Here is a 16,878-nt window from a genome sequence, read left to right as displayed (position 1 = left end):
GAGAGGAGCCTAAAGCCACTGAAGTGAAATGAGAAGCTTTGCCCGGGAGTGGAACAGCCCCAGCTGCAGAAGTCAGTGCCACTCCACCCCCCCCCCAATTCCGGCTAGGGATTCTCTTTCCCCTCACCTTGGTACAGCTGGCCCCAGCACTGCTGGGGTGCTGGACAGCCCAAGACCCTTGCTTGCATGTCCTAAAGTTGGAGGACTTTCAGTTCAGCCTGTTTTTTTGAAGGAACAAAAATTTTTATGAAATCTAATGCAGTGCTGTCTTAAAGGTCAGTGGTTATGCTTTGCAGAACACTCAAGTGTTCCCCCCCCGCTGTGCGCGCGCGCGCGCGCGCGCGCGCGTGTGTGTGTGTGTGTGTGTACGTGTACACGCGCGCTCTCGTGTTTAACTTCATTTCTACATTTCTGGTTGCATCTCTTCATTTTTATATTCCATCTCTGTCATTCCTTTTTTTAGTGTCTGGTGCCTTATTATGATTTTCCACCTTTTGTTCTAAACCATTGATTCTTATTTGTATTTTTTAAAAAATACTTTTATTTATATCATTAAATATTTCCCAATTACATTAAAATTACAATATTCATTTTAAAATTATTTTGAATTCCAAATTCTCTCCCTTCTGCCTGTCTCTCTGCTACTCCTTGAGAATGCAAGCAATGCGATATTGATTAAACATGTGAAGTCATACAAAATGTATTTCCATATTAGCCATCTCACTCATCTTTCAAAATTCTTAGTTAAGGGTTTATATAAGGGTTCTTTCGTTTTGTTTTTTTTGTTTTTTTTTTTTGGTTAAGCTTCTCAGCCACTTTGGCAGTTCTGGAAGATAGTCTGCTCTCATTTCTGGGAGAGCTAGTTGTGGTTATGGCAATATCATCCCCTTCCTTTTCTGGAAATTTGTTTTCTTTTTTTTACCTCATAGGATAGCGTCATGTCATCAGGAACCTTTCTATGTTTACTTGTTTCTGCAGCATATCAAAGTGGGATTTTTGTCCCATGAAGGTTTTCCTTCCTTCCTTCCTTCCTTCCTTCCTTCCTTCCTTCCTTCCTTCCTTCCTTCCTTCCTTCCTTCCTTCCTTCCTTCCTTCCTCCCTCCCTCCCTCCCTCCCTCCCTCTCTCTCTCTCTCTCTCTCTCTCTCTCCCTCTTTTCCCAATTGTTCTTTCATTTTAGCACATTTCTTGATTCTTGGAAGTGATGGAGGGGAGCTGGGCTTAGACCCAGGAAATTCTGTTGGCCATCTTGCTGGAATTCTGCACTTTCCCCCCAAGTCCAAGAACTTTGAAGAACTGAAAAATGGATTGACTGGTCTCTGATTACATCAGAGAGTGGACAATGTTGGAGAATTCTAACCCCTAACTCTCTATGATTTTACCTCAATAATAATATAACTCACCTTTCTGTGGTATTGGGAGGGTTACAAAGTGCCTTCCTTCAGCCTCTCTGTGATATCCAGAGAGAGGAAGTTTAGTGTCAGAGCTGGAATTCTAACTTAGGTCCTTATTATTTCCAATTTCTGTGTTTTCCCCCTTCATACTATGTTGCCTCACTTATCTTACTCTTATCCTGGAAAGCATTTGTTGGCTGGCATTATCCATATATCAAGTGAAGACTTGTTGAGATCTTATTAAGTGCTCGCGCACACACACACACACACACACACACACACCACACACACACACACACGGTTTTAAAATTCCAAACAAATTGCGAGGTTAATTCTGTTCCGTTCCATGAATCGGTGGTTGAGATGATGCAGAACTCATTCAGATCTATCCGTATGACTTACCGTTGGACCCAGTGCTAGGCGTATAGGGTTGAAGTATAACAAACAACAACAGCTAGTATTTGTATAGTTCTTTAAGGCTTGCAAAGAGTTTTACATATATTATTTCATTTAATCCCCAACAACCCTGGGAAGTAAGTGCTATTATTATCCTCATTTTACAGATGAGGAAACTGAGGCAAACAGAAGTTAAGTGACTTGCCCAGGGTCACACAGTGTCTGAGACAGGATTCAAACTCAGTTCTTTCTGACCCCAGGTCCAGATCTCTATCCATTGCTGCCTCAAGTATGAGAAAGCAACTTATGGACTTTACATACTGTGCTCAGATATGCAATTCTTGTTACCGCAGCACAGACCCTTCCAAAGTCCATGATTGTGTGTATCCATGCTTGGTCCATGTTTACAGATAATGTATGTGAGTATTTGTGCACAAGTCTATGGACAATATTTTGAATCTGTATTTGTGTACTTGTGAGTTGCCTGAGGGAGCAGTGGGGTTGCAGGCTGATATGTTGTATGTCTGTTGGGGGAGTGTTAAATGTGTCTCTGCAGCTACTGACTCATTTCAATATATACACACCAGTCTGAGAGTATTTCCATTGCCCATAGAGCAGAGAAAATCTGAGTGTGCATGTGTGTATGTGCCTCTGCAGAAATGTATGTGTAATTGTGTGCACAGGCCATGAATTAAAAAACACATACACACACACACACACACACATACACATACACATACACATACTGTATGTCTATATACAGTAGATTAGAGAGAAGAAGGCTGAAGCCAAACTGGGATATATATTTACATGCACACCCATGCAAAAACCAAATCTTCCCCCTTCTCTCTCTCATTTATTATTTTTAACTTCGTTCTCATATTTCTGGTTTCATCTTTTCATTTTTGTATTCAGTCTCTGTCATTACAATTTTACAGTGAGGGAGAGAGAGAGAGAGAGAGAGAGAGAGAGAGAGAGAGAGAGAGAGAGAGAGAGAGAGAGAGAGAGAGAGAGAGAGAGAGAGAGAGAACTTATCTAGATTGTCTATATATTTACACATGTTCATGTTCCAATGGCATGGGCTGCTTAGGGACTCGGTAGGACCCTCTTGTGCCTGGTTTGGGAGCAATCCTTTCTTTGTTACTTTTGGTCTGGCCTCTTGGCCAGTTTGGGATGGAGTGAGAGGAGGGGGATTCATATCAGCATACAGCATTGGAAATAGGCTGGAGAGAAGTGGAGGACTTGGCAGATTTTGTCCAGACTCCTGGTGGTTTAATAAGCAGTACAACCTAAGAGAAGAGGCTAAGGAGAAAGAGTAGGAGGAAACTGATTCTCCATACCTAGAAGTAGGCAGGCTGTTCTGTCCAGAAAGAGGGATCGTTTTGGGACCACCCTTCTGGTCACATTTGCTACCAGCCTAACCTTGGGACTGGGCTTATTGGGAGGACAAGGGGAAAGGAGATGGTGGCTGTGTGGCTGCCTTGGGGTGTGTGTGTGTGTGTGTGTGTGTGTATGTGTGTGTGTGTGTGTGTGTGAGAGAGAGAGAGAGAGAGAGAGAGAGAGAGCGCTTTTTATTTGTCAGGCTGGTTTAAGGAGGTGAAAAGAGAAAGATACAGTCCACCTTCTGTCCTCTGGCTGTGTATTGGGTAAGGGGGAGGTGGATGGGAGCCAAGACACGGCTTTTTTTTTTATGTGGGGTTCTCTATCTGGCAATTCCTTCCCTTCAGTGTCTGGTTCTGTCCTAAAAATGGGAAGTGGCCAACTAATTCAGATAAAAATGTTTTAGTGGTGCCAGTTTATATGCCAAGACTGGGGTCACAGCATACATTGATAGCTGGAAGGGACCTTAGAGATTGTTGGGACCACCAGTTTGTTTGACAGATCAGAAAACTAGGACCCAGAGTGGAGAAGGAACTTTTTTAAGGTCATGAAGTTAGGAGGGAATAGGTAGGATGTGAGCCCAGGTCCTATGATGCTTGGGTAATAGTGTCTGGGTGGAAGGGAGTGATGACCAGACTTTATAGCAAGGTCATGGAGCTGGGATCAAAGCGGGGAGTGTTGGGAATGAAAAGACCCTGGGAAGGGGACCAGGGACCAGGAAAGGAATGAGAATTCAGTAAGGGAAAGGGTGTGGGGAGGACTTTGCAGGGAATGGAAGGAGGATTTGAGGGGGGTAAGAAGAAAATTAGTTGTGGAAGATATAGAGAAGAGAAGGGAAATAGTTGAATAATAGGGAAAGGGATGTGAGAAAAATGGGGAAGGGGGTTTGGAGGACAGAAGTAGGGGAGACAAGAAACATGAGAGGTAGGATAGAGGGAGTAGAAGGAAATGGAGGAAGGAAATGGGAGGAGCAGATGGTCTTGGGGGAGATGAAAACTGAGAGAGAAATGGGGTGTTTGCAAGAGTGGTAATAGGATTTAGGGGATCAGAGGCTTCATCCAACCACCTCTCTTCAATAATAAAAGAAAGAATCCTCTTCAAGATTCATTCCTCCCTGGGAAGTCAGCAGTGGACGGACTCAGGTCCTGCAAAGAAAGGTGTCAGGAGGGAGGGGGGCCAGGATTCCCTTACAGAGAGACGTTACTTGTTCAGAATATCTAGATGGCAAATGATGCTGTTATAATGTGGTACCTCATTAACAGACTCGGATATACCCTGGCTCCCGCATGTCCCTGAGAAACGGAACTCCATATGGTAAGAGCCTTCTGGAGTCTAACAGAAAGACTAACACTTTTAGCCTGGAACAGGGGTTAGCCCTCTTCCCCAGCAGTGGAGTGTAGAAGGGAAGGGGTTCCCATGGGCGGGATAGGAGTGACTATGTCAATGTGATGGGGAGGATGAGCCTCCGCTCCAGCCACAGACTTGCGGGCAAATCCCGACTTTGTCACTTCCTACCCGTGGGACCTTGGGCAAGTCTCATCAAATCTGTTCGAGGTTTTCTCATCTGCAAGATAAAGGGGTCCGAAGAGATGGCCTCTAAATCCTCTTCCAGTTTTGAATCCCTGGCCTAGTACAACGCACAGAGCTCGGAGCAGAGAGGCACAGGACCTACATCTGAATCTTGACTCTGATGTTTACGACCTGGATCACTGAAGTAAGTCCCTCCACGTCCTCCTCTGGAAAATAAAAGCATTGCCTAAAGAGGCAGGGTTTTGTACTGGAGAGAGAGTTTTGTACTGGAGAGAGAGTTTTGTACTGGAGAAGAAATCCTGCCTTGGACGCTTGCTAGCTATAGGACCCTTCAGCTATATGGTGGTTGTAGCTAAACCTTTTTGGGAAGTGTGGAGAGGGTTGGGGGAATCAATCTCCACCTTGTCAATAGCCCGAGGCCACACACCCCACTCCTCTTTATCACCTGGGGTGCCAGCTGCGCTATCTTTCTACCTGCCTCTGCCTCTGTCCCTGAAAAGAAAGGGCATGGACAAGTCTAACCTGCCTGACCCTGATGCTTGGCAATAGCCCAGTGAGGACTTTCTGCTTCATCTCTTCTGTGTATCTTTAGTGTCTAGCACTGAGTAAATGCTTAATCAGGGTTTCTTGGATTGGTGTGGCCTCAGACTTGTTGAAGAGTAAAGGATGAGGACCAAGGTGGTCAGAAACAAGGGGACAAGGAGAGAACAGCGGGGGCGGGGGGGAAGATATGGAAGCTGTGTAAATGTGGGATTCACCAAGTCAGGGTCACATAGTGGGAAGAACCTTGAACTTGGTGTCAGGAGCCTGGGTTCCAGCGACTCTGGACATGTCATGACACTTCTCAGAAACCGAGCTTCAGTTTTTTCATTTGTAAGATGTCTACAGTGATGTCGGAACTTACCCACCTCAGGATTCTCCTGAGGCTAGCCACTCGTAACCTGAGTCATAGCTGCGATTTATTATTGTTCGTGTGTCTGACTCTGTGGTGGTGGGATTTTGTATGATGGAGTGTTGGCTGCTTGAGAGTCGTGTGATCGTGAATCAGTGTGTGATTGAGCATGTGTGACCATGTATCTGTGTGTCCCCTCGGGCTTATAGCTGACCTGTGTAGAGCATGAGGAAAGGAAGCAGTTTTCTGGGAAATGGAGAGCTGTGATCCCTCCCCAAACCCAGATAGATGGCCCTTTGCGCAGGGTTCTAGGCAGAGCAGCCGGAAACAGGCGGTGGAGGAGCTGAACGACTCTCACAATTCCCGCCGTCGCTGGAGTCCTAAATTGGTGCCAGCCTCAAGACTCCCACCCTAAGGGTTCTCGGGATGAGCTCTCCTGCAAGGCCTGGCCCTGACCCAGACCCCGGCTCAGGCTGTGGTGAGGGCAACGAGGCGGCAGCTCCCTTAGAGGAGGAGGAAGACGGAGAGAGACAGGAAAGAGAAATGGGCTCCCGTGAGTCCAGGGTCTCTGGGCAGCCGCCGCGCCCTCTCAGTTTAGTTATCAGTTCCCAGCCCAGGCGGGAGGCCCCAAGGTTAGAGCGCAACGGAAAAGCACCAAGCGCAGCAAAGGACAGCGGAAGCCTCGGCGGTGGGCTCTTGGGGCCAGGGTGAAAGGGTGACAGGGCAAGGTGTGGAGAGATCCGGGGAGCAAAGTGCGCCCTGGGCTAGCTGATAAGTGCCCCAAGATCTAGGGGCAAGGCCCGAGGGAGGGGCGTGGAGGCAGTGGGGCGGCCGGCACAGCGGGAGCAAAGGCGCTGACCCTCTCCGTCTCTCTCTCTTTGTCCGTCCGTGCGTCTGGCCTCTTCCCCTTGTGCAAATCCCAACCCTCCCCGACCGCTGTGGGACTCCTGCGTATCCCCAATTCCATCCCCGTGGGTCCCCGTCCTCTGTCTCATCTGTCTATTGGGCACTGCCCCATATGTCCCTTGTATTCCTGTACCCCACCGCGGGCTGTGCCCCTTGTTGCTTCCTCCTTCTCGTGTCCCCTGTGGTCCGGTTCCCTCCCCCCTCCGGATCCCCTGTCTTCCCAAACCCCTCTCCCCGGGTGGTGTCCCTTGTATCCCCGTATCTCCTGCTGCCCTGCTGTCTCCCGTGTCCTGCGAATTCTGTGTCTGCGTCTCTTGGGTCCCTGTTACTCCGGGACCCCATGTCCATGGGATTCCCGTGTCCGCGTGTTGCCCCGTCGCCTCCCATCTCGCTGTTCTCTCTCATCCTCATTCCCGTACCGGGTGTTGTCTGCACTGCCGCCCCTGTTTTGGGTCTCCGGTTCCCCTTCCCCTCGTGCCCTGTACCTGTGTTGTGCCGCCCCCTCCCCCTGTACCCGGTTCGGTGCCCTGCTAACAGGGAGCGAAGTTCCCCAAGACAGCCTGCTCCTGCACGGCCCCTTCGCCCGAAAACCCAAGCGGATTCGCACGGCCTTCTCGCCTTCGCAGCTGCTGAGGCTGGAGCGCGCCTTCGAGAAAAACCACTACGTGGTGGGCGCCGAGAGGAAGCAGCTGGCGGGCAGCCTCAGCCTCTCCGAGACCCAGGTGAGCCGCCCAGTGGGGCCCCTTCCCTGCCTGCTCCCCGCCGGTGCAGTCTCTCCATCCTCTCCGAACTGTGCCTGCCCTCCCTTCGAGTCGATCTGTCTGCCTTCTTCAGTCTCTCAGTCTCTCTATCGCTCTCCTCTCTCCCACTCTCTCTCCTTCTGTCGTTTTTCCTCCCTCCAACTCGCCTGATCTCAACCCTTCCTCCCTCCTTCCCTCCTCTTTCTTCCTCCATCTCTCTCATTTCCACCTCTCCCTCGTTCTTTTCTCGGTCTCCCTCCTTCTCTTCCTTCCTTATTTTCTCTCTCTCTCTCTCTCTCTCTCTCTCTCTCTCTCTCTCTCTCTCTCTCTCTCTCTCTTCTTTCTCTGTCTTCCTCCATCTCTCTATTCTATTCCCCTCTTCCTCTTTCATTCTCTTTCTTTCTGTCATTTTCTCTCCTTCCAACTTTCTTAATTCCATCACTCCCTCCATCCTCTCTTTATTCCCTTTCTCTCTTCTTCCCTTTCTTCCTCCTTCCCTCTCTCCTCTCTCTCTTCTTACTTCCTTCCCTTGCTCCTTCTCCTTCTGTCTTCTCTTCTCCCTTTCTCTCTCTCTTCCTCTCTCCTGTCTCTTTTTCTCTTCTTTTCTTCCTCTTTCTCTCCCACCTCTACCCCAACTTTCTCCCTCACCTCTCCTCCCCTGTCTCTCTCCCTTTCCTTTCCTCTTTTTCTTCCTTTCTCTTTCCCCCCCCTCCCCCTCTCAGTCCAGGGTGCTCCTCTCTGTACTAGCTCCTGCTTGGATCTAGCTGAGTAAACAGGGAGGTGGGGTAAGGATGAAGAGAGGAGGAGCAGAGTCCAGGAAGTTTCTCTGTAGCTTGCCCTGATTCTTCTGAGGGCCATGCTAGACTTTTAGGGCTCTCCCTGAAAATGATCTTTATTCTAGTTGTGCAGGAACTCAGTAGAGGCAGAACTTCTTTCTTCAGTAGCTGCAAACAGGAAACAAATTTTAAAAAAATCTAACTCAGTCAATAGACCTCTCTCAATGGACTCTTAGAAGTACAGTCTCCAGAAGAAGGGAGGTGACTGCCCCTCTGTCCCTTGTCCTGGTCAGACCTCATTGTGTTCAGTTCTGGGCCACACTTGAAAAAAGGCATTGATAAATTCAAGCATGTTCAGAGAAGGACAGTCAGGATGATGGAGGTTGTGGGTTGAAGAAAGTGGAGATGTTTAGGCTGGAGAAGAGAGTGCTTGGAAGGGGCTGCTGGGAGTGGGCATGGGGGTCACACATAATAACTATCTTCAAGTGTTGAAAGTAATGTCATATGGTCTAGAGATGGCTAATTAGTCACTCTAGAGGGTAGGGCCAGGACTCACGGATTAAGGTTACCTGGGGGCACTTTTGAGCATAGTCTAAGGAATGTGAGCTCTCTGGTCTGGAAGTGTTAACAGGACATCTGCTATTGGGGAGCTTGTCAGAAGGAGCCTGGCCCAGGGATTCATGATTGACCACCTGTTTGGGGATTTTGCACTGGTCATTTCTAGAACCTGCTGACTTGGTTGGTGGGGGGAGAGGGATGGGACAATGTCAGTACTCCCCCCCCCATAGATCCCAGGATATTTGTCTCTTGGATTCAGAGAAGGAAGGAGAAAGGAAAAGACAGAATTCCACCTCTTAGCCATCCCCCAACCCCCCCTCCCCAATCCAGGAAGCCATCTGTTGATTATCCTCAGTCACAGCTAGAGAAATCTAGATCCCCAGGAGGGGTAATATCTGGTCAGTTTAATTTTCCAGTTACCCAAAGGATGACCTTAACTATCCTCTTTGGTTTTCTCCTTGTTGCTAACAGTCTGTCTACAGCATCTGTCCCCTGTCACCTTTCAGTAAGTCTTATCTAATGAGTGAGGTAGACTTTCCCTATGGTGTAATGGAAATCAAGAAACCAGTGGAATTCTAGTTTCTGGTTCTTATACTACTCGTGTGACCTTGGGCCAATTGATTCCCTTATGTGGGCCTCAAGGGCTTTCCCCTTTGTTTTCATCAACTGAATCTGTCAATCTAGTGGTTTAGATTACTTCTAGGGCACCTTCCAGCTCTAATATTCCAATTCTGAGTGAGGACACCCAGACCTGGAATTGATGGAGATGGAGAGGATGGTAGAAAGCAGGTCTCAGGTTGGACTGACTACAGACATTGCTTGTATGACTAAACCCATGGCATGGGATCCTTTCCTTGGTGGTTGCTTGTTTCTCTGAAAAGCCAAAAGCAAAATTATTCTAGTTATTTGAGATGGGTTCAGGTGACTGGATGAGGTGAGGGAGGCATTCCAGAAAAAGAACTCATTTTAGAATCCCGGGATCTGACCTGGGTTCAGATCCTGGTTCTGCTAGTTTTAGCATTTGACACACTGCTCCCCATTTCTGAATGTCTGTATCCTCATCCTTGAAATAAGGAGACTGGTTTAGAGGAGTGCTCTCATGTTTGTGAACTTATCTATTTCACTACCTCAATGGATGTCTATTCCCCCTTCATCTATCAGCCATCCATCTGTGTATCCATATGTCTATAATCTATTTATTCCTATATCTACCTACATATCCTTTGTCTGTGTCTGTCTCAATAATCCACCCAAGGGTCTATCTTTTTGACACCTGGGTCTGACAAGCCATGTAACCATCACTATCTCTGTCCAGGAACAGATGCTGAAACTGAGTATTGCCACATTGGCATACTGGACCTTTCTAAGGTGGCTTTAGTGTACAAGAAGTCCATTTTAATGCACCTTTGGTGAAAAGATTGAGCTCAAAAATGAATAAAATCACATCATTGGGCTTTTTTTTTAAACTCAGAAGTACTTTTAAATTAATTAAAAACCTCAAATCTGTTAACTTCTGTTTGTTTTTATTAGCAACTTTGTTTTTTAACTCAGTGCTTTTAAGCTCAATGAAAGTGTTCTTAATTAACTCTCCTCCCACCCCTCCCCCTCCTTAAGAAAAACCAGCTTTCCTTTTACTTGGGGAGGTCCCATATGTCAATGTGCAAATGGGCCAGTTTCTGAATCTGAGTCATAGAATTGTGGAATCAGAGACACTGATTCAATAATAGATTATAGAATGTCAGAACTGCAAGGAACCTGAGAACAGAGAGTGTCAGAGTTAAGAAAATCTTAGAAAAGAGAATGTCAGAGCTGGAAGGGACTTTAGAACACAGAGTGTTAAAGCTGGGATGGTTCTTTATGTCCATCTAATCCAGTAGTTAGGCAGCTAGGTGGCACAGTGGATAGAGGGCCAGGTCTGGAGTCAGGTAGACTCATCTTCCTGAGTTCAAATCCAGCCTCAGACATATCCCAGCTGTGTGACCCTGGGCAAGTCACTTAACCCTGTTTGCCTCAGTTTCCTCATCTGTCAAATGAGTTGGAGAAGGAAATGGCAAAATACTGTAGTATCTCTGCCAAGAAAACCCAAATGGAGTCATGAAGAGTCAGACAGGACTGAACAGCCACAAAATCCAGTGATTCCCAACTTTTTTCAATGTCAGATAATTCCAGACACCACCTCTATGTGAGGGCCGTACTATTTGTATTCATTGATTGAGAAAATACCTGATGAAACAAAGTTCCTCGGATTCCCTGAGGCTTTTCAGATTTGCATTTTATTAACCACAGAGGGCTGCACGATATACACACCTGAAGTGCCATCACACTCCTCTGTACCAGACATGCTCCTTGTTCAGCCTCCAGAGGGTATGCTTGCTTGTTTGTCATTGTGACTCATTTAATGAGACAGACCCTTGCCAAGGGCTCCAGAGTCCACTGGTGACCTGCAGCCCCCCGGCTGGGCACTGCTGCTCTAGTTCAGCTCTGTCATTCAGCAGAGAAGGAAAATGAGACCTTTGCACAAAGACGCACAAGTTAGTGGCAAAGCGAGCACTAGAAACCAGTCTGGACTCCTCTCTCTTATACTACACCATTTACTAAATCATTTGGCATTATCAATCTATTCTCTCCTGCTAATTATTTAGATGCACCTTATTGCTGAGTCTATATGAGTACTTAGGCATCAACATATCTGTCTACCAGCCATGCATTATGACTTATCTGAGAGGCATTGTGGTATAGTGCATGGCAGACCAGCTTAGGAATCAGGAAGACCTGAGTTCAAATCTTACCTCAGACACTTACTAGTGGTGTGACTCTGGGCAAGTCACTTAAAAAAAGTTTTCTGCCTCAATTTCCCCATCTGTAAAATGGGGCTAAAAATAGCGCCTACCTTCCAGGGTTGTTGTGAGGATCACATGAAATAAAATAGGAAGCCCTTTGCAAAAGCACTATATAAATATTAACTATTATTATTGTTGTTATTATAAATTAAAGTTCAACCCTGCCCCCAAACTATCAATCTATATTCATGGAGGGAGTTTCCACACCAGGAGTTCCCCATAGGGTTTGACCAATAACAATTATTTATCTATCAATTAATATTTATCAGCTATTTCTGTGATATTGCTATATGGAGTCATGGAATTTTTCAAGATGGGAGGGTCTTGGATTAGATGGTCTCTTCCACGTATCTTGACCCTGACGTAGTGATATCATTTTGGTCCTCTTTGAGCACTAAGGACAATAAGTAATCAATCAATAATTTTATGATCTCTGGCCTTACAAAAGATGATTGTTTTATAGATAAGAAAACGGAAGATGCTTTCTTCCCCTAGGCCCTAGATGGGAAGGGACTCTCCCGAAATCACTTAGTTAATGAGTGAAAAGGCCAACATCAAAGCCCAAGGATCCTACCTCCAAAATTCAGTGATATGCTCTCCCCTCTGTCCCCCCTCACTGATATCTATCTACCATCCTCACTTATCTATTCCTTTATTCATATATCTACCTTTAAGTTTTATTATTAGCAGCACTTTTAAAAACTCACTGCTTTTAAGCTCACTGAAAGTGTTCTTAATGGACTCTCCTCCTTCCCCTTCCCCCACTTAAGACAAACCAGCTTTCCTTTTACTTGTTAAGATCCATCATTGGTATCTACCTACCATCTTCACTTCTCAGTTCTTTATTATCTGTAGCTGTCTGTCATATCTATAACTGTTAACCTATATTTGTTTATTTGTCTTGCCTAGTTTTGTAATTATTAGCTATGTGCAACGATAGCTGTTTATCTATCTCTCAAGTCATGTATCATTTTCTGGTGACCATCCATCCTTAGCTCTTAATCCTCTCTTCATAGCTCTACTTATATAGAGATAGAGCTGTGCAGGGGTATGTGACAAACGTTTAACCAATTGACTCTCTGGGGGAAAATGTTTGCCCAGCACAGTTTTAAGTTTAATTTGCATTATTGACATTTTCTCCATCACTTTCTTAAACTTAGATAATCATCAAAACAGTAAATCAAGCCCTGTTCATAGTTTGCTGATTTCTGATATGGAAATGCTCACACTGAAAATTTATATCTATGCCTCTACTTTCATCAATCATTCATCTGTATCTATCTGCCAGCCCTATCTATGTTTAGCTTGACCTATGTAATGACTCAGATTGAATCTTTCATCTAAAAAAAAATTGTATTTCTCTCTCCAAGTACCTAGCAGTTAGATTTAGCTATCTACCTTTCACATGTGAAGAACTAAATAGACTCTTTTAAGATTTTTTATTTTATTTTGTTCCATTATCAAGCATTTTCTCTATTCCCCACTTCTCCCTGCCCCCTGCACTGAAAAGAAAGAAAGAAGAAACAAAAGAGATGTAGAACCCCTGTATCACATAAGCACAGTCAAACATAAACACTCCCACATTGGGGCAAATAAAAAAATGCATCTCTCATTCTGCATAGCCATCATCTCTCTGTTGTGATCTGCTTTCATTCCTGATCTTTTATTGATCAGAGTTCTTAAGCCTTACAAAATTGGTGATTTTTATAATATATGGTCTGAATATGGAGCAGCTTCCCCCACTTCATGGCAATTCAGATAGATTCCTCTGGGCTTCAGTCTCCTCTTCTCTCAACTTCTAATTCCTTCTAGTCCATGAAGTCATGATTCATCCGTATCTACTTCTTATCTTTGGCTGTCACAGCAATTTCTATGTGTGTTTTTCTAGCTCTTTTTGAAATCGACATCCAATACAGTCTGTGGTTTCCAAGTGCCCATCATTTATCTTTTCAGCCACTGAATCTGTCAATCATGTCTTTTTACCTTTGGAGAGCGCCTTTTGCTATTCTGTGGGGACCAGCAGTTAACACAGTGCTTGGCACATTGTAGGTGCTTAATAAACGTTTGTTGACTATCAGTCTATAATCTATATTATCTGTAATCTAGCTATCAATTTACATTTTCATTATGCATTTAAAATAATACAGTTAGGGATAGGAAAAGGAGTGGCAATCGGACTTATGATTTCACTGGTATAAATGTATACTCTATATGCATATATAGGTCACAGGATGCACCTATCAATTTAAATATGCACATGGTCCACATATATATATGAAAAAATACATACACACACACTGTGACCCTTTTCTTCACATGGTAGGGTATTGCAGTGGATAGGACACTGGACCTGGCCTCAGGACACCTAGGTTCAAATCCTGCCTCAGATCACTGGGTGACCCTGGGCAAGTCAGTTAATTTCCCTGAGACTCAGTTTCATCATCTTTGAAATGAAGATAATAATACCTACAGCACCTTATAACACTCTAGCAATGTGACATATTGTTACCTACACAAGGATTAGAGGTCTAAAATATTTTCCAGATCTGAAATTCTTAAGATTCTTTAGATAATTCTCTTATCTGTTTACATGGGCATCTAACATCTCTTTCTGTCCACTGCTGTCAAATGAAAGGTCCTTGAACGTAGGGACTGTTTCATTTTTTGCTGTTGTGTCCCCAGAACCTGGTGGCATACACGTAGTAATCATTTACAAATATTTGTTATTGTTATCCACTGATAAGCTGTTATCTTTGTCATCAGACTGAACATTCATTATCTATCCGGAAGAAGAGTTGACATTTACATAATGCTTTAAGGCTTATAAAACACTAGATAATTTAAAATATTACTAGCTTAAAACTGCTTTGAAGACTTTTGTGATCCCCTGTGTATATTTCATTCCCCTTCCCGGTGATCTTTACCACTATTTATTATCTACAGAGATTACTCCATCAAAGGCTCCTCATGTGTGGAGACTGCTTCACTTTTGTGTTCGTCTCTCCAGGCTTAGTATAGTGGTACAGAGTGAGGGCTGACTAAATGCTTTTTCATTCCTCCATCCATCTCTTCTTTCTTCATTCAGTTAACTTCATTTATCCTATAGGATATCCTATTTTATATATATATATATATATACACATACATACATATAGACATACATACCCCCATATGTGTGTGTGTTGTTTGTGTGTGCATACACATACACACACCCCAGAAAAACTCATCTTCCTGAATTCAAATCTGGCCTCAGATACTTACTAACTGTGTGACCCTGGGCAAGTCATTTCCCAGTTTACCTCAGTTTCTTCATCTGTAAAATGAGCTGGAGAAGGAAATGGAAAACGACCTCATCATCTTTGCCAAGAAAACCCCCAATGGAGTCATGAAGAGTCAGGCACAATAGAAACAATCAAACAACAAAATCCTGTATATAAAAATATATAGATCCTATACATAGAAATAAATTACATCTTAGCAGACATTTACTACCTATGTGACCTTAGGGAAGTCACTTAACTTCTATCTGCCTCAGTTTCCTCTCTGTAAAATGGGGATAACAATAACATCTACCTCTCAGGGATTTTGTGAGAATCAAATGAGATATTATTGGTAAAGCACTTAGCATTTTGCCTGGCACATAGTAGGTGCTATTATTATTATTATTATTATTATTATTATTATTATTATTACTACTACTATTATCTGGCTCAGTGAGAGGGGGGGAGTCCATCTGGGAAATCACAATCATTGGACAGAATATTGAATTGAGCTAAATCATAAGGTATCAGCCATCCTTATTTGTTAGCAATTTACTGGTCATCTATCTATGTGTGTCTCTATCTCTGCATCTTTCCTGAGTCACAGTCATTTTCATCTGTCATCTTTTTCTAGCAGTCACTTATTTATCAGTCACCTGCCTGTTTATCTGACTCTCCATCCCTAAGAATGACTCCCATTTCTTCAGGACTGTAGGGTTGGCAAACCCATTTCTACACAACAACTCATGTCAGGAGATGGTGCTGTCAGCGCTACCATCCCCATGTTACAGAGGAGGAAACTGAGGCGACTTTGTCCTGGGTCTCCTGACTTAGGCGATGGCGAGCTCCTGACTCCTCCCCACAGCACTGCCTCTCTCTAGTGATCTCTTTTCTGTCCATCCTGTTCTTCATCTATTTTGCTCTATCAATTGACCATTTGTCTCTACCATTTCTTTATTGTGCAGTTTTATTGTTTATTTTTTTGTGATTTTATCAATGCAGGAAATTCCCAGTGAGGAAATTCTCTCTTCCTGTGCAGATCAGCACCTGCTTTTTTAAAAAACATTTTTACTTAAAGGTTTGAGTTGCAAGTTCTATCCTTCCTGCCCTCCCTCCCCTCCCCTCTCCCTGAGATGGTAAGCCATCAGATATAGCTTATACATGTGTAATCATGTAAAACATTTCCATATTAGTCATTTTGTACAAGAAGACTCGAACAAAAAGAAAGAAAGTGAAAAATAGCATTCTTCTGTCTGTATTCAAACAACATCATTTCTTTCTCTGGGGGCGGATAGTATGCTTCATCATTAGTCCTTTGGGATTGTCTTGGAGGGTTGTGTTGCTGAGAATAGCTAAGTTCTTCAGTGAACAATGCTGCTGTTACTGTGCACAGCATTTTTCTGGTTCTGTTCACTTCACTATGGATCAGTTCATGTAAGTCTTTCCAGAGCCCTGCTTTATACCTAAGAATCTTAGCCAGTAAGCATTTACTAAGCACCTACTAAGTGCCAGGCATTGTGATACAAAGAGAGGCTGAAGGAACTCAAAGTCTCACATGCAAACAGCCAAGTGCAAACACACTACAGGCAGAATAAATCAGAAATAATCAACAGAAGGGAGACTCTAGAATTAAATGGGGTCAGAAGAGGCTTCCTGTAGGTTTTAGCTGGGATTTGAAAGAGGCAATGGAGATGGGGAAGGAGAGAGTGTCATGGGGGACAGTCACGGAAAAGACACCGCGTCGGAGATGGAGTAGCTGAGAGGATGATGAGTCATTGTGGGTCAGCTGGTCTGTGTCAAAAGCAGGATTTTAACTTGGATCTTCCTGACCTAGCTTACTCTCTGTTATATCATGCTGCCATCATCCGGCAGCTAAGGGGCACAGTTAGAGAGAACACCAGCCCTGGAGTCAGGAGGACCTGAGTTCAAATCTAACCTCAGATACTTACTAGCTGTGTGACCCTGGACAAGTGACTTAACCCTGTTTGCCTCAGTTTCTTCATTTGTAAAATGAGCTGGAGAAGGAAATGGTGAACTACTCCAGTATCTCTGCCAAGAAAATCCCAAATGGGGTCAGAAGAGTCAGATTTGATTAACTGACTAAAGAACAGCAAAACTGACATATCCCCTATATTTATTGGGCCTTACTTGTGATTTCATTGGTTATAAGGAACTACCAGTTATCTGGGAGCAATGAGAGGAGTTGAC

At 44.4% G+C, this 16,878-nt stretch overlaps 1 protein-coding gene across 1 annotated transcript in view; it reads left to right on the top strand.

The window, feature by feature from the left end:
• The window catches only part of EMX1 (empty spiracles homeobox 1), a 41,270-nt gene that overhangs the window by 7,428 nt on the left and 16,964 nt on the right, over positions 1–16,878 (top strand). Inside the window, 1 exon segment of the mRNA XM_021001099.2 lies at positions 7,034–7,218. Within this exon segment, the coding sequence (XP_020856758.2) occupies positions 7,034–7,218 (185 nt within the window).

The sequence above is a fragment of the Phascolarctos cinereus genome, unplaced genomic scaffold (genome assembly GCF_003287225.1).
Source record: "Phascolarctos cinereus isolate Bilbo 61053 unplaced genomic scaffold, phaCin_HiC Scaffold_2;HRSCAF=192, whole genome shotgun sequence".
NCBI classification, from domain to species: Eukaryota; Metazoa; Chordata; class Mammalia; order Diprotodontia; family Phascolarctidae; genus Phascolarctos; species Phascolarctos cinereus.
This window is presented reverse-complemented; position numbering and strand designations above follow the sequence as displayed.